The sequence below is a fragment of the Panthera onca genome, chromosome B3 (assembly GCF_046562875.1).
Source record: "Panthera onca isolate mPanOnc1 chromosome B3, mPanOnc1 haplotype 2, whole genome shotgun sequence".
NCBI classification, from domain to species: domain Eukaryota; kingdom Metazoa; phylum Chordata; class Mammalia; order Carnivora; family Felidae; genus Panthera; species Panthera onca.
The window spans coordinates 141,406,834-141,432,706 of record NC_138344.1 but is presented as its reverse complement, the minus strand read 5'-3'; the positions used below and the strand labels follow the sequence as shown (position 1 = coordinate 141,432,706).

Below are 25,873 nucleotides of genomic sequence, written 5' to 3'. Positions count from 1 at the left end.
TGACTTCACTCATATGAGGACTTTAAGAGACAAAACAGATGAACATAAGGGAAGGGAAATAAAAATAATATAAAAACAGGGAGGGGGACAAAACAGAAGAGACTCATAAATATGGAGAACAAACTGAGGGTTACTGGAGGGGTTGTGGGAGGGGGGATGGGCTAAATGGGTAAGGGGCACTAAGGAATCTACTCCTGAAATCCTTGTTGTACTATATGCTAGCTAATTTGGATGTAAATTTTAAAAAAAGAAAAAATAAAACAAGTTAAAAAAAAAACAGATTTACTGAGAATCAGATTTTTATTCCATGACATTAACCCACTTAAAGATACAATTCAATGATTTTTTTTTAGTTATTTACAAAGTGGTGTGACCATCACTGCAATCAAAATTTGGGATGTACTGGGGCCGCTGGCTGGCTCAGTCAGTAGAGTGTGCGACTCTTAATCTTGGGGTGTGAGTTCAAGCCCCACACTGGGTATAGAGATTACTTAAAAATAAAAAAAATGGGGGTGCCTGTGTGGCCCATTTGGCCAAGTGACTGGCTTACTGACTGGTTTCATTTACTCGGCATCGTGTTTTCAAGGTTCACCCATGTTATGTCTGTATCAGTACCTCGCTCCTTCTTGCTGCCGAGTAATATTCCAGCGTGTGGCTACACCGCGTCTTGTCTGCGCGGTCACAGCACACAGACAGCCGGGCTGGAGCCGCTGTTGTGAAGAGTACTGTGATGAACATTCACGTAGCAGTTTTGAGTAAACCTAGATTTTATTTTCTCTTGGGTATATGCCTAGGAGTGGAAATGCTGAGGCATATGGTAACTCAGGGGTTTAATATTTGAGGACCCGCCAGACGGTTTCCCAAAGCTGCTGCACCCTTTTACGTTGTCCCCAGCAATGGACAAGGGCTCCTGCAGATGCATCCACGTAGCCTCTCACTCCGTGCGCGCGGTCATGTGCGTCCTCAACAACCTTTGTTCCCATGCTTTTATGCTAGCCCACCCAGTGGTGGTGAAGTGATGTCTCACTGGGGCTCTCTGCTCTGCATTTCCTCACGTCTAAGGATGCTGAACACCTTTTCATGTGCCTATTGGCCATTTGTGTATCTTCCTTGGAGAAGCATCCTTTTAAATCTCCTGCCCATTTTTAAAAAAAATTTTTTTTAACGTTTATTTATTTTTGAGACAGAGAGAGACAGAGCATGAACAGGGGAGGATCAGAGAGAGAGGGAGACACAGAATCTGAAACAGGCTCCAGGCTCCGAGCAGTCAGCACAGAGCCCGACGCGGGGCTCGAACTCACGGACCGCGAGATCATGACCTGAGCCGAAGTCGGACACTTAACCGACTGAGCCACCCAGGCGCCCCACTCCTGCCCATTTTTAAATTGGGTTGTTTGTGGGGCGTCTAGGTGGCTCAGTCGGTCAAGTGTCCGACTCTCGATCTCAGCTCAGGTCATGATCTCGCTGTTCGCAAGTTCGAGCCCCACATCAGGCTCCGCACGGACAGTGTGGAGCCTGCTTGGGATTCTCTCTCTCCCTCTCTCTCTCTCTCTGGCCCTCGCCTGCTTCTACTCTCTCTCAAAATAAATAAGCATAAATAAATTATAAATAAATAAATTAGGTTGTCTTTTTTATTATTAAGTCATAAGAGTTATTTATATATTTTAGATAGAAGTCCCTTATCAGATACAGGATCTGCAAATATTCCCTCCCTTGCTGGGAACAGTTCTGTCACTTTCTTGTAGTGTAGTCTGCACGCAGCACACAAGCTTTTAATTTTGATGAAATGTGATTTGTCATTTGTGTTTTGGTGTCATTTCTTTTTTTCTTTCATGGTGGGTGTTCTGGTGTCATGTCTGAGAAACCACTGCCTAGGGGCGCCTGGGTGGCTCAGTCAGTTAAAGGTCTGACTTGGGCTCGGGTCACGATCTTACGGTTCGTGGGCTCAAGCCCCGTGTCAGGCTCTGTGCTGATGGCTCAGAGCCTGGAACCTGCTTGGGATTCTGTGTCCCCCTCTCTCTCTGCCCCTCCTCCACTCATGCTGTTTCTGTCTCTCTCTCTCAAAAATAAACATTAAAAATTGTTTTTTTTAATTTTAAAAAAAGAAAGAAACCCCTCCTAACCCCAAGCCATGAAGATTCACTCCCATTTTCTCCTGTAAGAGTTTTAAAGTTTTAGTTCTTATCCTGAAGTTCATAATCCGAGTTAACTTTGTGCATGGAGTGCGGTGCAGGCTCAACTTCATTCTGCTGTTTGTGGAGGTTCGTTTGTCCCCCCATTTGTTGAAAAGGCTACTTCCCCCCCATTGGATTTTGCCATTTTTTCCCAAAACCCAACTGCTCATAAATTTAGCGACAGCGAGTCCAGTTTTAGACGAGTCGAACCCGAGGGACCTGTGCTCCGTGTCCTTGGGACCGAGCCGCACGTGCAGAAAGCCAGGTGTTCCACCCCCAGCCCAGGGCTGAGCACAGTCCGCTCCAGGAATCCGTGCCGCACCGCCTTGCGTCTCAGCACCGCGGCCTCGGACGCTCTGAGGCACGTGGCTCTTTGCTCCTGCGAGGGACCGGCCAGTTCGTCTTTCCAGTGCTGCCCGTCTATCTGGGACTCTGTCTCTGATTCAGCACGTCGCTTACGGTTCTATTTCGTGTAGTGACACATACTGAGGCAAGCGTTCTCCTCCTTCCCGGCAAAGAAGTGTTTATCAGCGGTACCTTAACGCTGCTCAGAAATCTCAGCTGGCACAAGCGGGTGGTGCCAGCGGCACGTCTGATCTGTCTACGGGCACGCGGTCTCCAAGGTGCGCTGCGCTCCCATTCTGTGTAAAGGGCTTCGTCCGTGCGCCAGGGCCTGTGATCACACCAGCGAGAGGATTTACATGTTTACATTGCTAAGAGGGATCCAGCGCGTCAGGGCTCAGTGGAAGGAAGGACCTCAAAAGGGATACTGCTAGTTAGAGACACATCATGAAAAACTGGAAGAACGGAGGACATTTAATTGAGATAAGACAAGACCTGGGGCGCCTGGGTGGCCCAGTCGGTTGAGCGTCCGACTTCAGCTCAGGTGGTGATCTCGCGGTTCGTGAGCTCGAGGCCCTCGTCGGGCTCTGTGCTGTCAGCGCAGAGACCACATAGGATCCTCTGTGTCCCCTCTCTCTGCCCTTCCCCTGTGCACTCTCTCGCTCTCAAAAATAAACAAACATCTAAAAAAAGGCAGGACTTTCTGAAGACCACGGTCTTCAAGCAACTGAAGAGCTAACGGGAAGAAAATGAACCCGTTCAGAGAGGTGCAAGAGGGAAGAACCAGAACGGAACACCCCCTCGACTAGCCCACTGCAAATGCAAAACAAAAATAAATAAAAATAAGAACTCACACGTCTTCTCTGGCACTTCCATCTCAGGCGCAACCCCCTTCTTGGCTACATCCCTCTAAGGGCCAGCTCTTGCTGATGTCTGTAGTCTTGGCCCTGGCCCACTGCCTTGCATGTGGTAGGTACTCAATATATATCTTTCAAGTAAAAATTTAAGCAGATGTGATACATGAAAACAGATAAATAAGGAGTAGTCATGTAGTTATACTACAAAGAAGTCCACAGTTTAAAAAAATTCATATTTACGGGATGCCTGGGTGACTGAGTCAGTTAAGTGTCCAACTCTTGATTTTGGCTCAGGTCGTGACCTCACGGTTCTGAGATCGAGCCCTGTGTCGGGCTCTGTGCTGACAGTGCAGAGCCTGCTTGGGATTCTCTCTCTCCTCCTCTCTCTGCCCCTCGTCTGGGTGTGCGTGCTCTCCCTCCCTCACCCCCCCCCCAATAAATAAATAAGTAAATAAATAAGTAAATAAATAAAGATTCACATTAACTAGAGTAAATTTAAAGTTTAAAAGTATTTTTTGGGGCGCCTGGGTGGCTCAGTCAGTTAAGCATCTGACTTCAGCTCAGGTCATGATCTCATGGTTCATGGGTTTGAGCCCCGTGTTGGGCTCTGTGCTGACAGCTCGGAGCCTGGAGCCTGCTTCAGGATTCTCTGTCTCCCTCTCTCTCTGCCCCTACCCTGTTTGTGTGTGTGTGCTCTCTCTCTTTCTCCCCCTCTCAAAAAAAACAAATAAACATCTTTTAAAAAATATTTTTTGGGGTATCTGAGTGACTCAGTCAGTTAAGCATCCGACTTTGGCTCAGGTCATGATCTCATGGTCTGTGAGTTCAAGCCCCACATTGGGGCTCTGTGCTGACAGCTCAGAGCCTGGAGCCTGCTTCGGATTCTGTGTCTCACCCTCTCTCTTCACTCCTCCCCTGACTGTGCACTCTTTCTCTCTCTCAAAAATAAACACTTAAAAACAGGTATTTTTAAAGAATGCACATTCACTGAGATTATATTTATGTTAAATATTTAACACCACCTTTATTGTGTAAAATTACATTCACGAGTGTTTACCCTGCCTAACTCCATCACAATGTCCATGTCTCTCAATGATAACAGCACAGTAAGATCCAAAGTGACCTTCAGGGGCTCTTCTAACTCACAGGTCACCATTCCAATTCCTCTCTTGTCCCAACCTCAAAGCTACCCAGGATGGGATTAAGCAGATGTTTGCAACCACGCAAACACATGTGAGGGCAAGAAGCAGACACACCTGCTCACCACAGTCAAATCAGAAACGCCCTCGTGTGGAGTCGAGTCAGCCTCCGAGCTGGGGTGGGGTGGCTGTGATGAACAGGGAAAGGTACAACCCACCTTATTTCCTTAAACGTACTACTCTTGGGTCTTTTAAAATCCAAGTCGGATGATGTGTCTATTCCAACTGTCTGTTTTCTCTTGCTTTGGGGCTATGTTTTCTCTTCTCAAAGATCCAATCGTTTCTGACATGAAATCTTGCCAATAACCCAAGACTCCTCCAGAGAGGACTTACTCTTGCTTCTAACAGGCAGGTAGGTCGGGAGTACGAACAACCCCAGGTCATCTGAAGATCATCAGGTACTGCGATACCCTCCCGTTTCTGAGAGGCCGGTGTCTCTCTGGTTCATCCTTGTCCCTAAGCAGAGCCCGGAGGAAACCCTGGCATGTTTACTAGGGTTCCGCACCCTTGGCTGGCTCCAACACCAATCTGCACCTCCCGAGCCCCGTGAATCTGCCTAACGCTCCAATCATCGTCGCAGGTGACCATTTCAGCGGTCTCGGCAATGTGTCAAGGGGACAGATGGTGCCAAATGTCAGGCTTGCCCATCTATCCCATCCTGAATCCCGCCTCTGCAAATCCTTCTGCCTGGTCACCCTCCCACGTGTTCAATAGGGTTTCTTCCTTAACTTTTCACCTTCTCCTGTTCTCAGTTGGGTTAGCCCAAACAACCTGAAAAACCACTGCCGGAAGAACCCCCAAATCCAACAAATTTAACACAACCTCTGTTTAAAACTGAACCAGTTTTGCAATTTGAGTCTTTCCCAGGGGACTACCCCAAATCAAGACTGAAGGAAGCAATCTGGGCTGTGGGAAAACAGATTTGGAATTACTGTTGACTAACAAAAAACCAGACATCCTAATTAAAATAAAGCATTAATCAGAAGTAATATCATCATGCACTGTAATCGAAAATCTGACTACAAAGGGCTGGGATCGAAGGTGTGAAGCTCCTGCCCAAAACGGAGATAGCTGTGACCTCGAAGGCTCAGAGCCTGGCACAGAGCAGGTGCACGAGGAACGCACTTTGCCAGCACTTCGCCGTGTCCTTGCCCCTTCTCCCCTCGTCCTCTCCCACCCTCCCCCCTCCCCCAGGCGGGCTGGCCCTGAACACTGGCTGACACAGCCCAGTGATCCTACCACAGAGTCTCAGGCTCACCCCTGCGCTGTACTTTCTGCCGTACCGAGTAGGGGGAGCTAGGGTCGAGATGACGACACTGGACAACACAGGAGTCAAGACAGCAAGTGCTCTTGCCCACTTCTGCCTGTAAGTAAAGGGGACGATGCGGACAGAGGAGAGTGGAAAAAAACCCAAAAACACCACACCTGCGTCTCATGCCCTTGTGAGCCCCAGGCAAGTGACCTCTGGGGTCTGTTTTCTCATCTGAGAAAGGAGGGACTCACATATCATTTACTTACTATGTTTTGGTCCACTGCTAGGTCCACTGCAATGCCAAAAAAAAACCAGCCTTGCTCCTGACCTCGGGACTAGGTCACTAGTTCTCAACTATGGGTGCACATTTAATAATAATAAAAATCTAATTTATTGTTTTACCGTTAAAACAACACAACCACCTTACTCCAGATTGACAGAATCTCTGAGGTAGGGCCCCAGCACAGGAGGAGAGGTAGGGAAGAGGGTCTTTTCAAGTATTTCTGATACCCAGTGAGAGCTAAAAACCCTGAGACTTAGAGGATCTCTTTCTATAGTTTTACAAATGAGTATTTTTAACAGGTCAAAATCCTCCAAAACAGCTCGTGGTTTCATCAGTAATTTGGGGGGCGGATGACTAAGGGTAGGGGTTACCTTAACATGCTAAAAATCCTACTCGGAAAAGTCATATTGCCCGTAAGGGACCTCTAGCCTCACTCATTATCTCTTGGATTCATATTCAAAAGCCACATGCATCACGTGATAAATGAGAAGTCTCCCCAAGGGGCACACAGATGCCTGAACCATGCCATTCCAGATTTGTTCCTTGGGGTTAAAGTACTATTTCCCAAACTCTGGTCACTCGTGATTTTTGTCATGTCTATTTAATATGAGTGCTACTACATCATCTTTTTCTTTAAAACCAACGCATGAGGGGCACCTGAGTTAAGGGTCTGACCCTTGGTTTCAGCTCAGGTCATGATCTCATGTTTCGTGGGTTCAAGCCCCACACTGGGCTCCATGCTCACAGCGTGGAGCCTGCTTGGGATTCTCTCTCTCTGCCCCTCCCCCGCTTGCTTGGGTGGGCGCTCTCTCTCAAGAAAAAAAAAAAAAAAAAACCTTAAAATCAACTCCCTAGAACAACATGAGAGTACTAGCCCTACTAAATATTAACACCTATTATAAAGCCTCTTTAACTAGGGACTCCTGGGTGGCTCAGTCGGTTAAGCATCCGACTTTGGCTCAGGTCATGATCTCACAGCTTGTGAGTTCGAGCCCCATGTTGGGCTCTGTGCTGACAGCCCAGAGCCCGGAGCCTGCTTCAGATTCTGTGAGTCAGTCTCTCTGTCCCTCCCCCACTTGTGCTCTCTCTCTGTCTCTCAAAAATAAGTAAATAAAATAAAGTCTCCTGAATGAAAAACATTGGCACATGAATAAATATAGACCAATGAAATGTAACAGAAAATTGAGAAATAGGTCAGATTAGTTAAATACGACAAAAGACGGCATCTCAAAAACAATTGGAGGCATCTCAAAACAGTGGGAGAAAACAGAACTTTTAATAAGTGGCACTGGGATAACTGAAAAACCAGACAGAAACGGATAAAATTGGATCCATCCCTCAAACCGTATATGGCATCGCAAATGGGTCGGAGGTTAAAACATCTGGGCACAACAAAAAGAAAAGAAATCATACAAGTACTAGAAAAACACAGGCAAAGTCAACCTGGAAGTATAGGAAGCTTTCCAGCAATGACTGAAAATCAAGAAGCAACGAACGAGGAGATTAAAACAGTGAAATTGATTTACCTCCTATGTAGTACTAATATTCACAAAACCCCGTGCAGGGAGCACGTCTTCAGGACCACTTCCACTGCTGCTTCACCTGTTTCTGATTCCCACCACCGCCGACCTGCCTCCGGGTCCCTGCTCCAGCGGCTGCCACAGGGGCCCTCCAGGGGAACACCTCCAGGTGCAGGGCGACGAAGGCCCCCGGGGCAATCCTCTGTCAAAGGAGGACGGCAGCTGCTGGGTATGCGCTGCTCCCTTTCTCCCCACAAGTATGAGTCCTGGGCCGCCTAGAGCCATGGCCTCATCAGGACCGAATGCCCGTCCTGGCTCTTCCTCCTTCCACTGCACTGCCCTGTCCTTCTTCCGGCCCCCAGAGGGGACACTCCCTCCAAAGCTCCTCTCACATGGCCTTTGCCTCAGACGCAGCCTCCTGGGGAACCCAGTTAGGATACCACAGATGGGATGCACTGTTTTTCTAATGTGTATAAAAATACTTAATTATTAATATTTAAAAAGCACACATCAGGAGAAGCAGCGGAACTCTCTACTCCTTAATTGCAGGCCGTGAATAGTAACTTTCTTAAAAAAGGGACCGAGAGGAACTTTACAAGGATGCTACCGGACAAACACTACATCAGCCAGGTGGCCAAGGTCAACATCAACAGTCATAAATCATGTTGCTAGTAGGTACCCTCTACATGAAGTGATGAAAAGGGCACCGTATCTCTGTCACCTTCCTCCCCAGAGCTGACAACCTCACTCTAATCGCGAGAAAAACACGAGACAAATTCCATCAGAGGGGCCATCCTACAATCCTAACCAATATTCCTCAAAATAGTCAAGGTCATCAAAAATAAGGAAAGTCTGGAAAACTATCACAGCCAAGAGGAGTTAAAGCAGGCACAACAACAAAATGTAATGTGGTGTCCTGGACGGGACCCTGGAACAGAAAAAGGACACAAGGTAAAAACAAGGAAACTTGACGAGTGGACTTTGGCTAATAAGAATATCAATATTCGCTCATTAAGTGTAACAAATGTCCCCAAAATGTAAGATGTTAATAACAGAGGGAGAAATTGTATATATGTGTGTAGGGCATATGGGAACTCTCTGTATTATCTGTTCAATTTTTCTGTAAATCTGAACTTGTTCTAAAATATAAAGTCCATTAATAGAAAGAAAAAAAAAGATTTTGAGAAAGCATCCCTCCATCTCTGGCAATGGGATCTGCATTTTGGAAGAACACACACAAGCGATTCCCAGGCACAGCAAAGATTGAGAAACATCCAGAACACTAAGAGTGACAGTCCATAATGTCCTTACAAAGAAATAACGGGACAAAAAAATCCTTCCACGCATCAACAGATAAATACGTCCCACTGCAGCAGTATGGAAACAACAGACTAACGCACTGTCACCCCAGCAATGCATTAATTCATTATCCACATCACAAAACAGCTCTCATTTGGATGCCAGCTTCTACGGTTTGGGGGTGGCTGCCTGGAATGTTGTTCTTGGAAGGACTCAGGGCAAGCTGGAATGAATGTCATGATTTTCCTATCCGTTTAAGGTCTTGACGGCCACATCAATATTTATCAAGCATTTACCAAGTGCCAGGCACAGTGCTAGGCTCCAGGGATCCAACCGAGATCAAAATAAGCATAATCCTTTATGAAACATAAGAGAAAAAAATGTAAGTAATTAAAAATAGAAAGAGTTATGGAAAAGGAAATATGGGATGCCACAGAGGCAAATAGCAAGTAAGGGCCCTCGGCCAGGGGAGGGGTCAAGGTTCACTCCTGGAGGAAGTGGTGTTTAAACTAAGATTTGGGGGCACCTGGATGGCTCAGTCAGTAAAGCATCTGACTCTTGATCACGGCTCAGGTCATGATCTCACAATTCATGAGTTCAAGCCCCACATCGGGCTCTGTGCTGACAGCATGGAGCCTGCTTGGAATTGTGTCTCTCCGTCTCTCTGCCCCTCCCACACACAAGTGTGCCCTCTCTCTCTCTCTCTCTCTCTCAAAATAAATAAACTTTAAACAAATAAACTAGGATTTGAAGGCTTGGAAGTTAGCAAGGTGAAAGGGAAAAGGAAGTAGACTTTGGTCCACTGGTGAGTTAGTCTGTCAGATCTTTTCTGATTTAGCATCCTTTGAGAGAGAACAGAGGAAAAAAGAGCAGAGCAACAGACACAGCTGCACAGAGAGAGCCCAGTGGAGGGCAGAAGCCAGAGACTGTTTCCAGGTTCCAGAGCTTTGACAGAAGGGCCCCAGGTCAAGCTATCACAAGGGAGAAAGGACTGGAGGAGGTGTGTAAGAGGCTTCCAAAAGCACACTCGTAAGGTAAGCTGTCCACTGTCTCTAAGATCCCCAGAAAACGTCTTTAGAGCTCTGCAAAGGCGTGTCGGTGCTACTCCAGCACGACAGGCATGCATCGGCTCGTGCTGCCCTTTCTGCCACGGCTTCTGTGAATCTCACAGCTAAACGTGCTCAACTGTAGTAACTATTTCTTGATATGAATTTTCTGGTACGGTGACCTCTTCTTCCCCAAAACAACCTGCCTCCTTATTGTCTTTATTTTAACGGTTCTCTTCTGTATCATTTATAACTTGTAGAGAAGTTGAAGCATCAACAGCAACTGTGGCTTCTGAACCAAAAAATGACCGCTGATGGTAGATGAGTTGTACGGTGATTGACAAAGGACAGAATATTTGAAATCAGAATCGTTCCAGATGGTTTCAGGGTTTCTCTTCTTGTAGACATAACAAATTGCAGTGGGGAGGTAGATAACTAACGTTTGTTGAACACCATAGGCTAAGAACTTCTGCATTTTCATTTGGTCCTCACAAAACCCTCTGCAGGAAGTGGAATTATTCTCATTATATATGGGAGAAAAATTGAGGCTTAGGAGGGTTAAGGAATTTGCTCAGTCAGGTTAAGGAGTGGCTCTGGGGCAGAAACAGATCTGACTCTATAAACCCAGGGTGCTTGGAATACAGGGGGCAAAATGTGGCGTATCACAACAGTTTTTAAGAGAGTTTATTCACATTCTGATATTAACCCCAAACTGAGATGTCTTTCACACAGCCTTGAAGACAAAGACAGACAGTCCACCTTTAGACCCAGCAGCTATTAGAGGACTCAGGAACAGGGCTCCCCCGACTGGTCAGCCCATGGAACCACACCATTTACTTCTGATTGTTTTTCTAGGCCTTGGCTTTTTGGAGGGAATCTCCAAGCTAAGGACAGGATTAAACTTCCTTTCATTAGCTTTATCTCTTTCTTTTCTCTTTTTTTTAAAAAAAAAATTTTTTTTAACGTTTATTTATTTTTGATACAGAGAGAGGGAGACACAGAATCTGAAACAGGCTCCAGGCTCTGAGCTGTCAGCACAGAGCCTGACGCGGGGCTCGAACTCACGGACTGCGAAATCATGACCACCCAGGCGCCCCTCTTTTCTCTTTTTTAAAATTAACATTCTGATGTGTATCAATAGCCTTAAAAATGTGTATACCCTCTGATGCCAGTAAATAATGCCATTTTACTAATTTATCTTGAGGAAATAACCAAAGGTGTACCCCAAGAATTTTGTGCAGACATTTACCATTGTGTTGTTTACAATGATGAAATCCTAAAATCAAGCTAACTGTCCCCAAATTGGGTACTAATAAATAAATTATGGCATACCATATGATATTATTCAGGTTTTTAAAATATTTTCAAAGAATATTTAACGAGGGGGTAACTCATACATGTTAAATGTAAACTATCCAAAATAAATACACAGTACAGTATCAATTTTGTGAAAATGTTCCCTTACATAAAGGAACTACGGCCCACGTTTAATGTGGTTTTCTTCCCTGGACAGTAGGATCAATGCTGGTTTGTACTGTCTGCTTTCCTATGTTTTCAAATTCTCCACATGTAATATGTACCGTTTAAATCAGGAAGAAGTTATTTTTCCAAAAAGAAAGAGAAAATTTCCACTAGAAATTGTTTCTATGAGGATCTTCTTTTGGGGCAGGAAAGAGAAACCTCTACTTAGAATTGTTTGCTCAGGGGACCTTCCCATCCCCACACCGATGTCAGGGGGAGGAACTCTCCATTCGCACGTCACTATAGCACTTATGACAGTCACTTAACAACTCAGAGTCATCGTCAAGCTTATAATCTACTACAAAGTTCAAATTTGGGTGGTATATGGATTCCCTTTAAAGGGAAACTGGTTTATTTTCCTGCAGCTTATTTATGTACAATTACAAATCTAAGGTTAAATCTATGATGTTGATGAAACTAGACACAAACAAAACTACCAAACCAGCAAAATTCAAAATGACAGTACTTTAACAAAAGGATGATGTCGCTCATATTAAAAATCATTGTCAACCCACAACTATACGGTCAATTAATCTTCAACAAAGCAGGAAAGAATATCCAACGGGGAAAAAGACAGTTTCTTCAACAAATGATGCTGGGAAAACTGGACAGCAACATGCAGAACAATGAACCTGGACCACTTTCTTACACTGTACACAAAAGTAAACTCAAAATGGATTAAAGACCTAAATGGGAGGCAGGAAACCATCAAAATAGAGGAGAACACAGGCAGTAACCTCTTTGACCTCGGCTGTAACAACTTCTTACTAGAATCATCACTGGAGGCAAGGGAGACAAAAGCAAAAATAAACTATTGGGACTTCATCAAAATGAAAAGTTTCTGCACAGCAAAGGAAATAATCAACAAAATTAAAGGGAACCTACAGAATGGAAGAAGAGATTTGCAGATGACATATCTGATAAAGAGTTCATACCCAAAATATATAAATAATTTATAAAACTCAACACCCAAAAAACAAATAATCCAACTAAAAAACAGGCAGGGGCACCTGAGTGGCTCAGTCAGTTAAACATCTGACTCAGGTCATGATCTCATGGTTCGTGGGTTCAAGCCCCACGTCAGGCTCTGTGCTGACAGCTGGAGCCTGGAGCCTGCTTTGGATTCTGCGTCTCCCTCTCTCTCTGCCCCTCCCCACTTGAGCTCTATCCCTCTCTCTCAAAAATAAATAAACATTAAAAAAAATTAACAAAAAACAGGCAGTAGACACGAAAAGACACTTTTCCAAAGAAGACATACAGATGGCCAACAGACACGTGAAAAGATGCTCAACATCACACATCATCACAGAAACACAAATCAAAACTACAGTGAGTTATCACCTCACACCTGTCAGAATGGCTAAAATCAACAACACGAGAAACGAGTGTTGGTGAGGACGCAGAGAAAGGGGAACTCTCGTGCACTGTTGGTGGGAATGCAAACTGGTGCAGCCACTCTGGAAAACAGTACGGAGGTTCCTCAAAAAGTTAAAAATAGAACTACCCCACAACCTAGCAATTGCACTACTAGGTGTTTACCCAAAGAATACAAAAACACTAATTCAGAGGGATACACGCACCCCGATGTTTATAGCAGCACTACCTACAACAGCCAAATTATGGAAACAGCCCAAATGTCCACTGACTGATGAATGGATAAAGATACCGTACATATATTAAAAGGAGTATTACTCAGCCATAAAAAGGAATGAAATCCTGGCACTTGCAACAACATGGATGGAGCTAGAGAATGTTATGCTAAGTGAAATAAGTCAGAGGAAGACAAACCCATATGATTTCACTCAGACGTAGAATTTGAGAAATAAACAAAGGGGAAAAGAGAGAGAGAGAGGCAAACCAAGAAACAGATTCTTTTCTTTTTTTAGTGTTTACTTAGTTTTGAGAGAGAGAGAGGGAGAGAGAGAGGGAGAGAGAGAGGGAGACAGAGAGTCAGAGCGTAAGCAGGGGAGGGGCAGAGAGAGAGGGAAACACAGAATCTGAAGCAGGCTCCGGGCTCCGAGCTGTCAGCACAGAGCCCCATGTGGGGCTCGAACTCACGAACCTCGAGATCGTGACCTCAGCCGAAATCGGGACGCCTAACCTATGGAGCCACCCAGGCGCTCCCCAAGAAACAGACTCTTAACTAGAGATAGCACATTGGTGGTTACCAAAGGGGAGGAGTGTGGGGAAGAGGGGATAAACAGGTGATGGGGATTAAGGAGCACACTTGTGATGAGCACCAGGCATTGTGTGAAAGTGCTGAATCACTCAACTGTACACTTGAAACGAATATTACACTGTACGTTAACTTGAATTTACAATAAAAGAAAACCGAATAACAGAAAACAAAACAAAAGCCACTATGATTCATGGTGACGTCATCAGCTTGGGAAATCACTAGTGAAAGCTATCAGAATCATTTCCATACATGTCTCGCACAAAGGACACTGGAACATGGCTGGCTTGAACGAATATTTTCTGAAACAGGTTTCCAAACTGCTGTGTATTCTTTGACAAATTATTGACATTAAAACTTCCATCAAAAGTACAACTCAAAATAAAAACAAAACCATCTACAACGTCAGTAAGTTAGTGGCACTGGCCTAAAAACTGGCAAACACAGCAACAGAGGAGATCCTAGGAAAATACACAGAAAATACCCCCACCTATAGCTGGTTTCCCCGACATGACTTGCAATGACTTGGAGAAATGCTCTCCTGCCCCCCTTCTGCAGCACTGCATTCAGAAATGTACTTGGACCCAAATGTGTGAGCTAGTGCAGGCCAACAGTGATTAATAAGGACTCTGTTCGTGCCTGTGTATCTTGCACTGTGCCCTACAACCGCACTGCACTCCGTATAACTCCAAGATTGATCAAGTGCCCTTGGCCCAGATGAGGCGGTTCCTTGGTACAAAACCAGACCCGCAGGATGCCAGACCGGCCGTGCCTTACGTACACGAGGCTGGCCCTGTTGGGACCGTGGGTGGTCCTCCTTCAGGTGTTACTGGCTGCAACAGACACCCCCGAAGACAACGTTGAGATCCAGATGTCAGTACCGCCATCCACTTAGAAAACATTCCTGATATCTCTGCCATGTATCCACTGATAGAGTCAAGTATATAATCAGTGATTTTGAAAAAAACGTAATCTTGATCTTCACCCCATATTCCAGACAATTTGAAGGATGACTTTTTTTAGATTTTACATATAAAACAGAAAAACAACTTAAATACTTATCAAACTTCTAGAACGATTTCTTAAATATAAGAAATGACAGAAAAGCCATGAAGAAAATGACTTATTGACATAAAAATCTTAATCTTATATGTGTGTGTGTATATATATATATACATATATATATATATATATACATATATATGTATAAAAATAAAAGGCAGATAGGGAAAATATTCAGATAAATGACTCAACAGATAAATGACTAAAGTACATAAAGAGAAATACAGTAGTCTGTTGGGGGGGGTGTTGGTTGGTTGGTTGTAAGTAGAAAAGGATACAGAATGAATCTAGTAAATGTCTAGAAATCATTTACGGACAGGGACTATTGGGAGGGAAGATCTGGTTCTTTTCACCCACTTACCCATAGAATCCAACACCAGGCAACATTAAGCCCTCAAAAACTGACTCTGAATTACAACATGAAAATACATAAGGTCTGTTAGGAAAAGGGGAGAATTCAGGCAATACCCTATAAAATAAAATTTAAAAAATCACTCAGGTACAGCCTTCATTATCCAAGGAATTTGATTCAACAGGACTTTTCCCCTAAAATATGTGAAAAATATGTGCCTCAAATGTTCAGTTTATTCATGAGAATCCAGCCCGATGCCTTAGACACTTTTTTAAAAAGATTTTTAAAATGTGTTTTATTTATTTTGAGGGGGTGGGCAGAGAGAGGGAGAGAGAGAATCCCAAGCAGGCTCCATGCCGTCAGCGCAGAGCCTGAAGCGGGGCTTGAACCCTGCAGGCAGTGAGATCACGACCTGAGCTGAAATCAAGAGTCAGACGCTTAACCGACTAAGCCACCCAGGTGCCCCTAGACACTTCTTAAAAGGGATGGTTTGTAGACTACCTTGCAGACCTTTATGAACAGATCACATCTCTACACTCCCGTGAGGTTATCTAGCAAGAAAAATCATGTGTTATGCCCACTGAAAAAAAACTCAGGATTGAACAAAAAGCAAAGTGTTTTTCGTGGATGAACCAGGTTGTTTATAACTATCCCAATCATTTGTCTGAGTTGACAAGGAAGGTAAGGAACAGACCTCATTTAGGCCTTCTGCAAAAGCCACATCCTTGAGGTACATGTCAACATACGTAAATCAGTGCTTAACTATAAACAGCCGGTGACAGAGAACCATGGTAAACTGTCAGCAGCATTAAAAAAATTTTTTTTAATGTTTATTTTTGACAGAGAGAGAGACAGAACATGAGCAGGGGAGGGGCAGAGAGAGAGAGGAAGACACGGAATCCAAAGCAGGCTCCGGGCTCTGAGCTGTCCACACAGGGCCCGATGCAGGGCTCAAACTCACAGACCGCGAGATCTTGACCTGAGCTGAAATCAGATGCTCAACCGACTGAGCCACCTAGGTGCCCCAAGTGTCAGCAGCATTTTGAAAAATCTGTGTAAAAAACAGACAACTTAAAGAAAACGAATAACCGAATGCCTCATTTTGGAAAAGCCACTTACAAACTTCCATTCCTATAGCTGTGCCTTTTTACAGTTGATCCAAAAGAACAGGGTCAGAGAAGGCTAGTAGGCTATTATTGATCAAAAGATTAAATGTTCTATTCAAGAGGAGCAGATAAAGGGTAATTTTTACCAAATAAACAAGGAAATCAAAACAGGAGAAAGGAAGAAACATGGACAAATGAGAAGAAAGCATCTGCTTCCAAAATCCTTTGCATCATAGTAATGATCTGAACTTAACTACATTTTTTTCAATTAATTATATATTCAAAGGAAATAAAAATATATTCTTAAGATTATCTTGATTCTAAGAGCATTTCAGAAACCATGACAATCTAACATAGTTGACAGCTATAAGAAAATAGCTGTTATTCTCCCCAGCTTCTAGAGCCTGCTATAGCTTAAACTTCCTGCAGAACTGAATACTGACTCAAACTACCCCTAACGTGCATGCAGGAGGGGCTTTTACTGCCAGTAACCGGGGACCAAGTAAATTAGAACAATCTCCAGCTAAAGAGAACCAGAAACGCAGAGAAAAAATACACTAAATATCTGCTTGGAGGCCTGAGGGAAGAAGACACATCAGAGATTCAGGGAAGTGAGCTCAGTATTTAGGGCTACTTTTCTCTAGGGGTGTTTGCCAATTCTAAAGGGAATGCGAGGGGGCGCGTGGGTGGCTCAGTGCGTTGAGCGTCGGACTTCAGCTCAGGTCATGATCTCATGGTTCATGGGTTCAAGCCCCGCGTCGGGCTCTGGGCTGACAGCTCAGAGCCTGGAGCCTGCTTCCGTTTCTGTGTCTCCCTCTCTCTCTGCCCCTTCCCTGCTTGCTCCCAGTGTCTGTGTGTCTGTCTCTCTCTCTCTCTCAAAAATAATAAACAATAAAAAAAATAAAAAAGAAACAGCTCAATCCCTGATATGGCACTGAAGTGACTCCAGATCCTAAGCGCCCCATTTGCCTGACAAAAGCAAATGTGAATTAATCTCTGGCAGAGGAAAATGTCATCTTAGATCTCAAATTATTTCTACAAACAATTATGCAAATTCAATATCCAGCACAAAATTAAAAAAAGAAAACAACAAAAACTAGGCACATAAGGAGATAAGAAAGAATGAATGAAAACCAAGAGAAAACAGACATTGGAAATGACTCACATATAGTGCCATAATCATACAAGCTTTAAGATAATTATGCACACCATATCCAAAAGACAAGATCGATAATTTTGGCAGATAATGGCAAACCATAAAAAGCAAAGCAAATGCAAATTAAAGAACCAAAAAATACAGAACTGAAATGAAAAACTCAACTGAGGGGTACCCACCTGGCTAGGTCAGTAGAGCATGTGACTCTTGATCTCAGGGTCATGAGTTTGGCCCCATATTGGGTGTAAAAAAAACAAAACAAAAACAAAACCTCAATTGATAGGTTTAATAGATCATTTACAAAAGAAAAAAGATAAGTGAGGAGATATCCAGAATGAAGGACAGACCATCAGAAAGGAAATACAGAAGAAAGATTAAGAGGCAGAATATCCAGTGAATGATCTAACATGTATTAACTACAGTTCCAGAAAGAAAGGTGAGACAGAATGGGGCAGAAGCAATATTTGAAGTACTAATGGCTGATGGCTTCCAAAACTAAAGAAAGATGTTGGGCCACAGGTTCAAGAAGCCCTAAGCACCCCTATTATAATTAAAAAAAAAACATACCAGGGACAGCAATGAGAAACCAAAGACAAAGAGAACATTTTAAAAGTATCCAGAGAAAAAGACTACTTTCAAAGGAATGACAGACTGACATGTGGCTTCACAACAGAAACAATCCAAGTCAGAAATAATGAAATAGATTTGAAATGCTAAAAGGAAACAATGGCAAACCAAGAATTCTGTAAGTACTGAGAAGACCCTTCGCGATGGAGGAAAATGTTCTAAAATTGGATTGTGGCCAGGGTGCACGGGTGGCTCAGCTGATTGAGCCTCTGGCTTTGGCTCAGGTCAAGATCTCTTGGTTCGTGGGTTCGAGCCCCGCATCAGGCTAACTACTGTTGGTACAGAGCCCATTTTGGCTCTTCTGTCCCTCTCTCTCTCTCTGTCCCTCCCCCCCTTGCCCCTCTCCCGCACTCTCAAAAATAAACAAACATTAAAAAATAAATAAAATTAGATTGTGGTAATAGTTGCAGAACTCTGTGAAAATACCAAAAACTCCTGAACTGTATACTTTATTTTTTTTAAGTTTATTTATTTATTTTGAGAGAGAGAGAGAGAGAGAGCGTGCACATGAAAGAGAATCCCAAGCAGGCTAGGCACGAATGCAGAGCGTGACTTGGGGTCAATCTCACGAACTGTGCGATCATACAAAATCAAGAGACAAAATCAAGAATCAGATACTTAACTGACTAAGCCACCCAGGTGCCCCTGAACTGTATATTTTAAATGAGCACATTTTATGGTGTGTGAATTGTATCTCAATCAAGCTGGCTTTTTTTTTTTTAATGCAGGTAAATAATAACATTTGCAAACACACACTGTAAGAATCTGTCACCCCAGACCTACATTAAAGGATACTAAAGAGTATTTTTCAGGTGAAGAATGGCCCCAAATGGAAGACTGGAAGGTGACAAAGAAGCCACTGAAGAGCTATGGGGAAAGGATGCCTTTTGTGATAATCAGTGCTGAATAAACGGTGCTATTAAAATGAAATTAGTCCCTTTTCCAGAAGAAAATCAATTCCACAAGTTACACACACACACACACACGCACAAAGTTACACAAAAACAAATTCCAAGTGGCCTGTAGATCTTAATTTGAAAAGCAAAATCCTAAGATTTCTGCAAGATGTTGTAAGAAACTATCTTCTTGACTTTGGAAAAGAATTACAAATTAGGGGAGAAAAGACATGTAAGCCCCAAAGAAAACTGGGCAAAACATCTGAACAGGCCCATCATAAAAAAGGATACCAAATAAACATGAAAAGATGTTCACCCTCATCAGCTCGCAGGAAACTACAATTTAAAACCACAACAGGATACCACTTCAGACCCACCAGGATGGCTAAAGTTTAAGACCGACAATACCCAGTGCTGGCAAGCAAGGATGTGGAGCTCAAGAACTCTCATACACTTGCTGGTACCACTGTAGATTGGTCAAACCCTTTGGAAACTCGGTATTTATTAAATTTGAAGAGCTGCGCATTTCTTGACCTAAAAATTCCACTGCCAGGTATATACCCAACAGAAATGAGTGCACCGGGAAACACACAAGAGTATTCGTAATAGCCAAAAGGTAGAAATAATCGAAACGTCTCCCAACAGTGCAATGGCTAAATTGTGGTACAGTCATGCAACAGAAATCTACAGGTCAGCAAAAAATGGGTGAATCTCAACAGCTTGAGTGAAGGAAGCCAGACACAAAAGAACGTGTATTGTATTGTTTCGTTTACGTCAAGTTCACGAAACAAGCAAGATGAAACTACGGACACCAGAGGTGGTATACGATCTGTGCTCAGAAGGTAAAATTACACAGAAAAAAACGGCAAGGAAGTGATGACCCCTACGAGTCGGGGCTGGGTTACCTCGGGAGAAGGAATTCCGGGCTCGTGGGCGCCGGCAGGGTTCCAGTTCTCGGCCTGACACCCAGCACAGCCCTGGCTGGGTGGTACATCAGGGAGGGGTGGTTTGGGGTCCTGCACTTTCCGGGAGAAGACAGGGAAAGGGGCCGAAGGAGGGGGGTGGGTGAAGGACACGACCGCCCCGCCCAGGAGCGCGGCCGGGGGTGGGGAGGGGGCGCCCAGGGGGCCCGCCCGGGAGAGGAGGCCGAGCGCCCGCCCCCCTGGCCCCGCAAGTGCCCCCCGCCCCCCCCCCCGCACGCCGCCCCCGCCGTCGCCCCCGCCCCGCCCGCCGTCCTCGACGCCCCCACGCCGCTGCCGAGGCTGCCCCGCCGCCGCCCGCCGGGTCCTCTCCCCGCCGCGCCGCCCCGCCCGACTCACCTCATTGTCGCTGCCAGGGCGGGCGCGCGGGGCCGGGGGGCGCGGCGCGGGGCGCGGGGCGTTAGCGGGGGAGCCGGCCCCGGGCGCGGCGGCTCCGCGTCTCGCTGGGCTGCGGGGGGCAGCGGGGGCGCATCTTCTCGGGGCGGGCGTCCGGGCCGCTAGCTGCGGGGACGGGCTGCGGCGGCGGCGCCTGACAGCTGGGCCCCGGCCCCTGCCATCTTGGCGGGCGCGTGCCCGGGCCGGCGTGTGCGCGCGCCGCCGGGGGCAGGGCGGGCCGAGGAGGGGAGGGGGCGTGCGCGCGCCCCGCCGAGACTCGGGGCGCCGGCCCCGGCGGGCGCGGGCGGCTCGGGGTCCGCGGAGGGGTAGGCGAGGGGGGCGGCGCGCGCGGCCGAGCTGCGCCGCGAGCCGAGACTGAGGGGGCGTCCCTCCGCCGGCCGGGGAGAGTGCGCGCGCGGTGCGTCCCTCCGCCCCCGGCCGCCGAGGGGGAGAGCGCGCGCGCGGCGGCCCGAGCCCGACACAAAAGGCGCGGGGCCCCACCGCCCGCGCCTCCGGGCGCGCTAAACGAGGGGCTCAGAGAGGCGGGGCGGAACTGCAAGGGGCGGGGCGGAGCTGAGAGGGGCGGGGCTTCTTCGGAAGGACGAAGAGCGAGGGGCGGGGCGGGGCTTCGGGGGACTGGGCTGTAGGGGACGGGGCTTCAGGGGAAGGACGAGGCGCGGGGGGCGGGGTTAGAACGGAGGGCGACCAGCGAGGGGCGGAGCCTTGAGGGTGAAGCTGAGCCATGGGCGGGGCGGGATGCTAGGCGGGCACCTGGAGCGCAGAGCCCCTCCCCTCGCGGGGCGCCCCCGACATCCACAGGGGTGGCTTAGGGCGCTGGCGACCGTGCCCGGTGGCCCGAGGATTCCAACTACCCCTGCGGTGCGCCCCACCTGCTCGGACAGGGATCCGAGGGGCGTCGAGGTCACCCACCACAGAACCCTCTTTTTGTAACTAGCCAGGTCTGGCACCGGGAGTCGCAGCTTTGGGATTATATCAGCCCCAGGGGGACCTCCCCTAGTCCCATCAGGCACCCCAAAAACCACAGCCTGTGAAAAATCACATCGGCCATACAGCACGAAGTAGGTGCTCCAGGTTTTCTCCGTTGTTAAATTCTCATCCTTCCGAAAGGTTACCGATCCTCATTGCTGGCTGGAAACCTTCGGGGTTCCATTCCCCGTACCCAAGTGGACACAGTTCGTCGTGCTTCCTCGGCATTGCCACTAATGCTCCCTTTCCTGTCTGTCACAGTAACATCAAAATCATATCTACCTTCTTTAAAATTGGGTCGAAACGAAAGCATATCAAGTGTTTGGAGGAGTCTGGCATTTGGTAGGAGTGCTGTGAAGGGTCGCTGTTTTACTCCCGGTCCAGACGGAGAGTCCTTGTGAATTGCGTGGTTTTGCCCAAGGTATCATACAGAAGTGGCGGAGCCAGTCCCCAAGCCAAGGTTTTTCTGAGTCAGAATCCCTGTGCCCATTCATTCTACTTTACTGGGCTTGAACCTGCTTCTCCCTGGTTGCAGGTGGGTCTCTAGGTGCTTCTTTCCCTCCCAACCCCTGCCCCGCCCCCGCCATCCACTCATCAGGAGTTCCTTACTGACTGGTTGCCACATTTTCACTTTCTTTCTATTTGTTTGAGCTGGAGTCTTCAGGCTCAAAAAGGCTTGTTGGCCCCCTACATGCCAATTAACAGGTCCAGAAGGTTTCCACTCCTTCTAACCTTATTTGTCCTTTTCTTCACGGTTGGCTCTCTGCTACAGAAGAGACTTGTTAGACAAGTAAAAATTACTAAAATGGACAAGCCCCAGGGCACCTGGAGATGCCTCTGTAGAGGCAGCATGACCCTTGGTCAGTGTGTATCTGCTGTGAGAGAACACCACCCCTGCCCCTTGGGATATTGGCCTGTTTGTTCCCAGTTTGGTTTATTTTATTTTTTTAAGTCTATTGATTTATTGGGGGGGGGGAGGGGCAGAGAGAGGGAGAGAGGGAATCCCAAGCAGGATCCACACTGTCAGTGCAAAGCCTGACTTGAGGCTCGTTCTCACAAACCACATGATCATGACCTGAATTGAAATCAAGAGTTGGACGCTCGACTGACTGAGCCACCCAGGCGCCCTCCACTTCGTTTATTGAAGCACGTGGCCCATTCAGACCTCCCTGCCGCCTTGGAGTCTGACAGGCTGTTACTATCCTGTAACTGGAAAAGGTTCACGGGGCCATGTTGATAGTGGATTTACTATAGAACATTGGCACCAAAGGTGAGGGGCACACACCCCCTGCCAACCTTTCCTGCTAACTCCCAGTATTCTGGAACAATAAAGAAAGGAGGACCAGAGAATATTGATGCCGGAAAGGACCTGCACATCCTTCTCTTAGTAGAGGGGGTGTGGAATGCCGAGAAAGCAAAAGGGGTTCAACATCATTCAGTGGAATCACCAAACCAGCTGGGTTGGGCTCCTGGTGAGATAGTTTCTTGGATCCAGTGTTTGTTCCTCAGAGGGCTTCGTGAGCAGCTGGAAGGGCTGAGAAGAAGCTGAGCCCTGCTTCTCCATGAATAGGCGTTGGTCTTACCTACCCAGCCCAGGATGCTTGGGAAGGAGATCTTCACGTGTTGCTGTTCCACCAGCAGTGTAGACCTCTCGGAGCCTCCCTTTCTCACCCCACAGATGGGACTCCTACATCCTTCTAGGCACTGCTGAAAACAGCTCAACGTAGGCTCCGGAAAAGATCCTTTCCTCCTCCCCTAGCAGCCTCACTCTTGCCTCTCCTTCCCTCCCCCTAGTGTTTGAAATCAGTCTACTTAGCATGTTTCCCGTTTACTAAAAAAGCCTTTATTCCTTAAAGGTACGTGAATTCATGTCTTACATTCTTCTGATAAGAAGAAAATCAACAGTTTTGACATGTATGACCCCCTGCCCCAAATAATTTGTCTCTGGAGGTCACCCTTACTTGGATTTGAAAAGATCGCTTCCCGAAGTCAATGATTTTATGACGCCTGATGTGTGTGGGTGCAGGACACATAGCCAGGCTGATTACCCCATGAGTCAACTTGGAGGCCCTCCTGGACTGGTTTTCCCATTCATGGGGGAGGCAGGAAAGACAGGCTTTCCGCTATGAGCCCAGGCTAATCATAGAGCCACAGACACATAGTAGAGCCAGGGAACCCTCAACAGGTCTCTGTCTCACCTCCTGTCCAGAGGGGGAAACTGGGGCCAAGAGAAGTCACGGAGGCAAGTTGCCAGATGAACACACGTTTCTGCAGACCCCAAGTTTCAGGAATGCCTACATCATCTCCTGCTCCCTCCCTGTTTCTTGAAGCTCTTCCAGCCTTGGGTCACTGTTGAGGAACCAACCCTCTGGACCATCTTCTCTCTCTTTTGGTGTTGCCAAAACAAACCTCACTCACCACAAATAATTGAAAGAAACACAGTTGCTTTGGATGATTCACCAATGAGACCATGTCTGGTTTATATGAACAGCATCAGTAAATTGCTAATTCATGCCAGAACCCAAAATGAAGACGTGTTTCTTTGAAGGGAAGATGACAGCTGTCTCAGAGAACTTGGGGACCATCTGTGACACTTCATCTCTTTTTGAAAATCTTTATTCACACCATTAACCTTGTTGACCAACTCATTTATTATCAACAGGGTTTTCCTCAAATATAACACAATTTGTTTTCAAGCATTCATTCATCCAGGGTTTATTGAGCACCTACGTGTCTCCGCCCAGCATACTGCCTCTGTCTACCTGGCAAACCATCTTCAACCTCACCCACATGTCACCTCTCTCCCGGAACCTTCAGCATCCCCCTCCCACAGGACCACAGGCATCATCCTTCACAGTGCTTTGGGGCACTGGACTCAGCCCCATCACACCTTCACCATCCAATGTTGGCTCCTCCACCAGACCTTGAACTTCATGAGGGCAGCAAGCAAGTCTTCTTCCACTTTGACCCCACTTTTGTTACAGCACAGAAGTGGGGAGACGCTACTGACTCTTGGCCCTCATTCAGGCAGGGCCCGTGAGAGGGGGGGACAAGCCTGTGGGCATTGCATTTTGGAAACCAAAGCTCCACCTGGCAGGAAAGAGAAATTGCTTCTGGCCCATTTTGCCTTCCTCACACTCAAGGATGGCCTGAGGCTCACAGCTGGAGCTTCTCTTCTGACTCCACCTCTTAGGCTCCTCAGCTCAAAAAGTGACTCTCCTTAAGATATTGTTTCACCGGCTTTGAAGGCTCAGGAAGGGGCCACTCTTGGGGGAAGGGCCTGCGGTGGGCATCCTGGGGATGACTCTAGCTTCCCGCTGGGATGTCTCAAAGACATCGACCAATTGAGGGGGAGCTTGGCCAGACATATGTGTGTTGGGGGGCTAGAGAGGAAGACCTTGGGTACCCTCCCAGCAGAGGGCAACTTAATGCCACTGTTTACAATTGGAGGAGCGATCCGAGGGCCCAGGCCAGAGCAGGCCTGCTTTTTAGGAGGAGCCCGGAGCCAAATCCAGGCTGCCTGAGTGTTCCCACTTAATTAAGTTCAGAAAACTGAGCCAAGTGCATCCCTCAGGCCATGCTAGCCAGCAACCCTGGAAAGAGCTGCTGATCCCTTTCCTGGGAGCCCCAAGGCCTTTGGGAAAGAACACACCGCCCAGCCCCACCTAGGTAGGCCCAACCTCTCTGGGGCTTCCCAGCCTTGGCCATCAGATCTCTTAGAGCCCCTGACATCCAGGCCTTTGTGGAGCTGAGGGGGCCTACCCACAAAAGGGCTGGGAGGCCTGGGCCTGTGAGCATACATTTTAAGGGACTTGGGAAATTTGAAGGCTGTGATCCCCTCACACAATGTTCTACTATCATTGTGACAGCTCTACCCAAGCTGTCAGCAGGTGGCATGTCTAATGGAAGAAACACGATAGAGAAGTTACAAGGAGAGTCCCAAAGATCTTGCATTAGAGCAATATGCGAACAAAAAGTACTTCTTGGGAATAAAAACATTATTTCAAAATTGAAAAACAAATTAATTAGGGGTAGTGAAACACAGAAAAGACACTGATCTAGAACTAGAGCTGGCACACTTTTCCTGCAAAGGACCAGATAATAAATATTTTTGGCTTTTCGAAGGTCATTCGGTCTTTGTCATAACTACTCCACTTGGCCATTGTAGCTTGAGGGCAGCCATAGACAATCCATGAATGAATGGAGGAATTATGTTCCAATCAAACTTTATTTACAAACACGGGTGGCAAGGTGGGTTGGGCCTGCAGGCCATAGTTTGTTGACTCAGGCCCTAGAGATCAAACGAAAAAATTACTTGGCAAAACAAGAGTACAACAGGGAGAAATGGAAATTATCATTGGAAAAAAAGCACAAAAACGATAGATTCAAGAGATCTGACTTCTCAACAGTAAGGGTTCCAAAAGGACTGGAAGGAGGAGAAGCCATAATTGAGGACACAACAGAGTTTTTAAGTCAAAAGAACTCACCAGAACACTGGATGCTTTTTTCCTAATATCAGGGACAACAGAAGGTTATCTATTCTCACCACTGGTTTTCAGTATTGTCCTGGAGATAATTAGCAAGGGGAAGAAAAGACATTCCATTGTAAAGGAAGAAGTAAAACTATTTCTATTTGCAGATGGCATGATCTTGTGTACAGCAA

General features: G+C 46.6%; 1 protein-coding gene across 1 annotated transcript in view; it reads right to left on the bottom strand.

The window, feature by feature from the left end:
- EVL (Enah/Vasp-like) overlaps positions 1 to 20,739 on the bottom strand; it is a 267,581-nt gene extending 246,842 nt beyond the window's left edge. Inside the window, exon 1 of the mRNA XM_060620741.3 lies at positions 20,188 to 20,739. Within this exon, the coding sequence (XP_060476724.2) occupies positions 20,188 to 20,192 (5 nt within the window). The 5' untranslated portion in view covers positions 20,193 to 20,739. The remainder of the gene's footprint in view (positions 1 to 20,187) is intronic.
- Between the last annotated feature and the right edge of the window lie 5,134 nt (positions 20,740 to 25,873).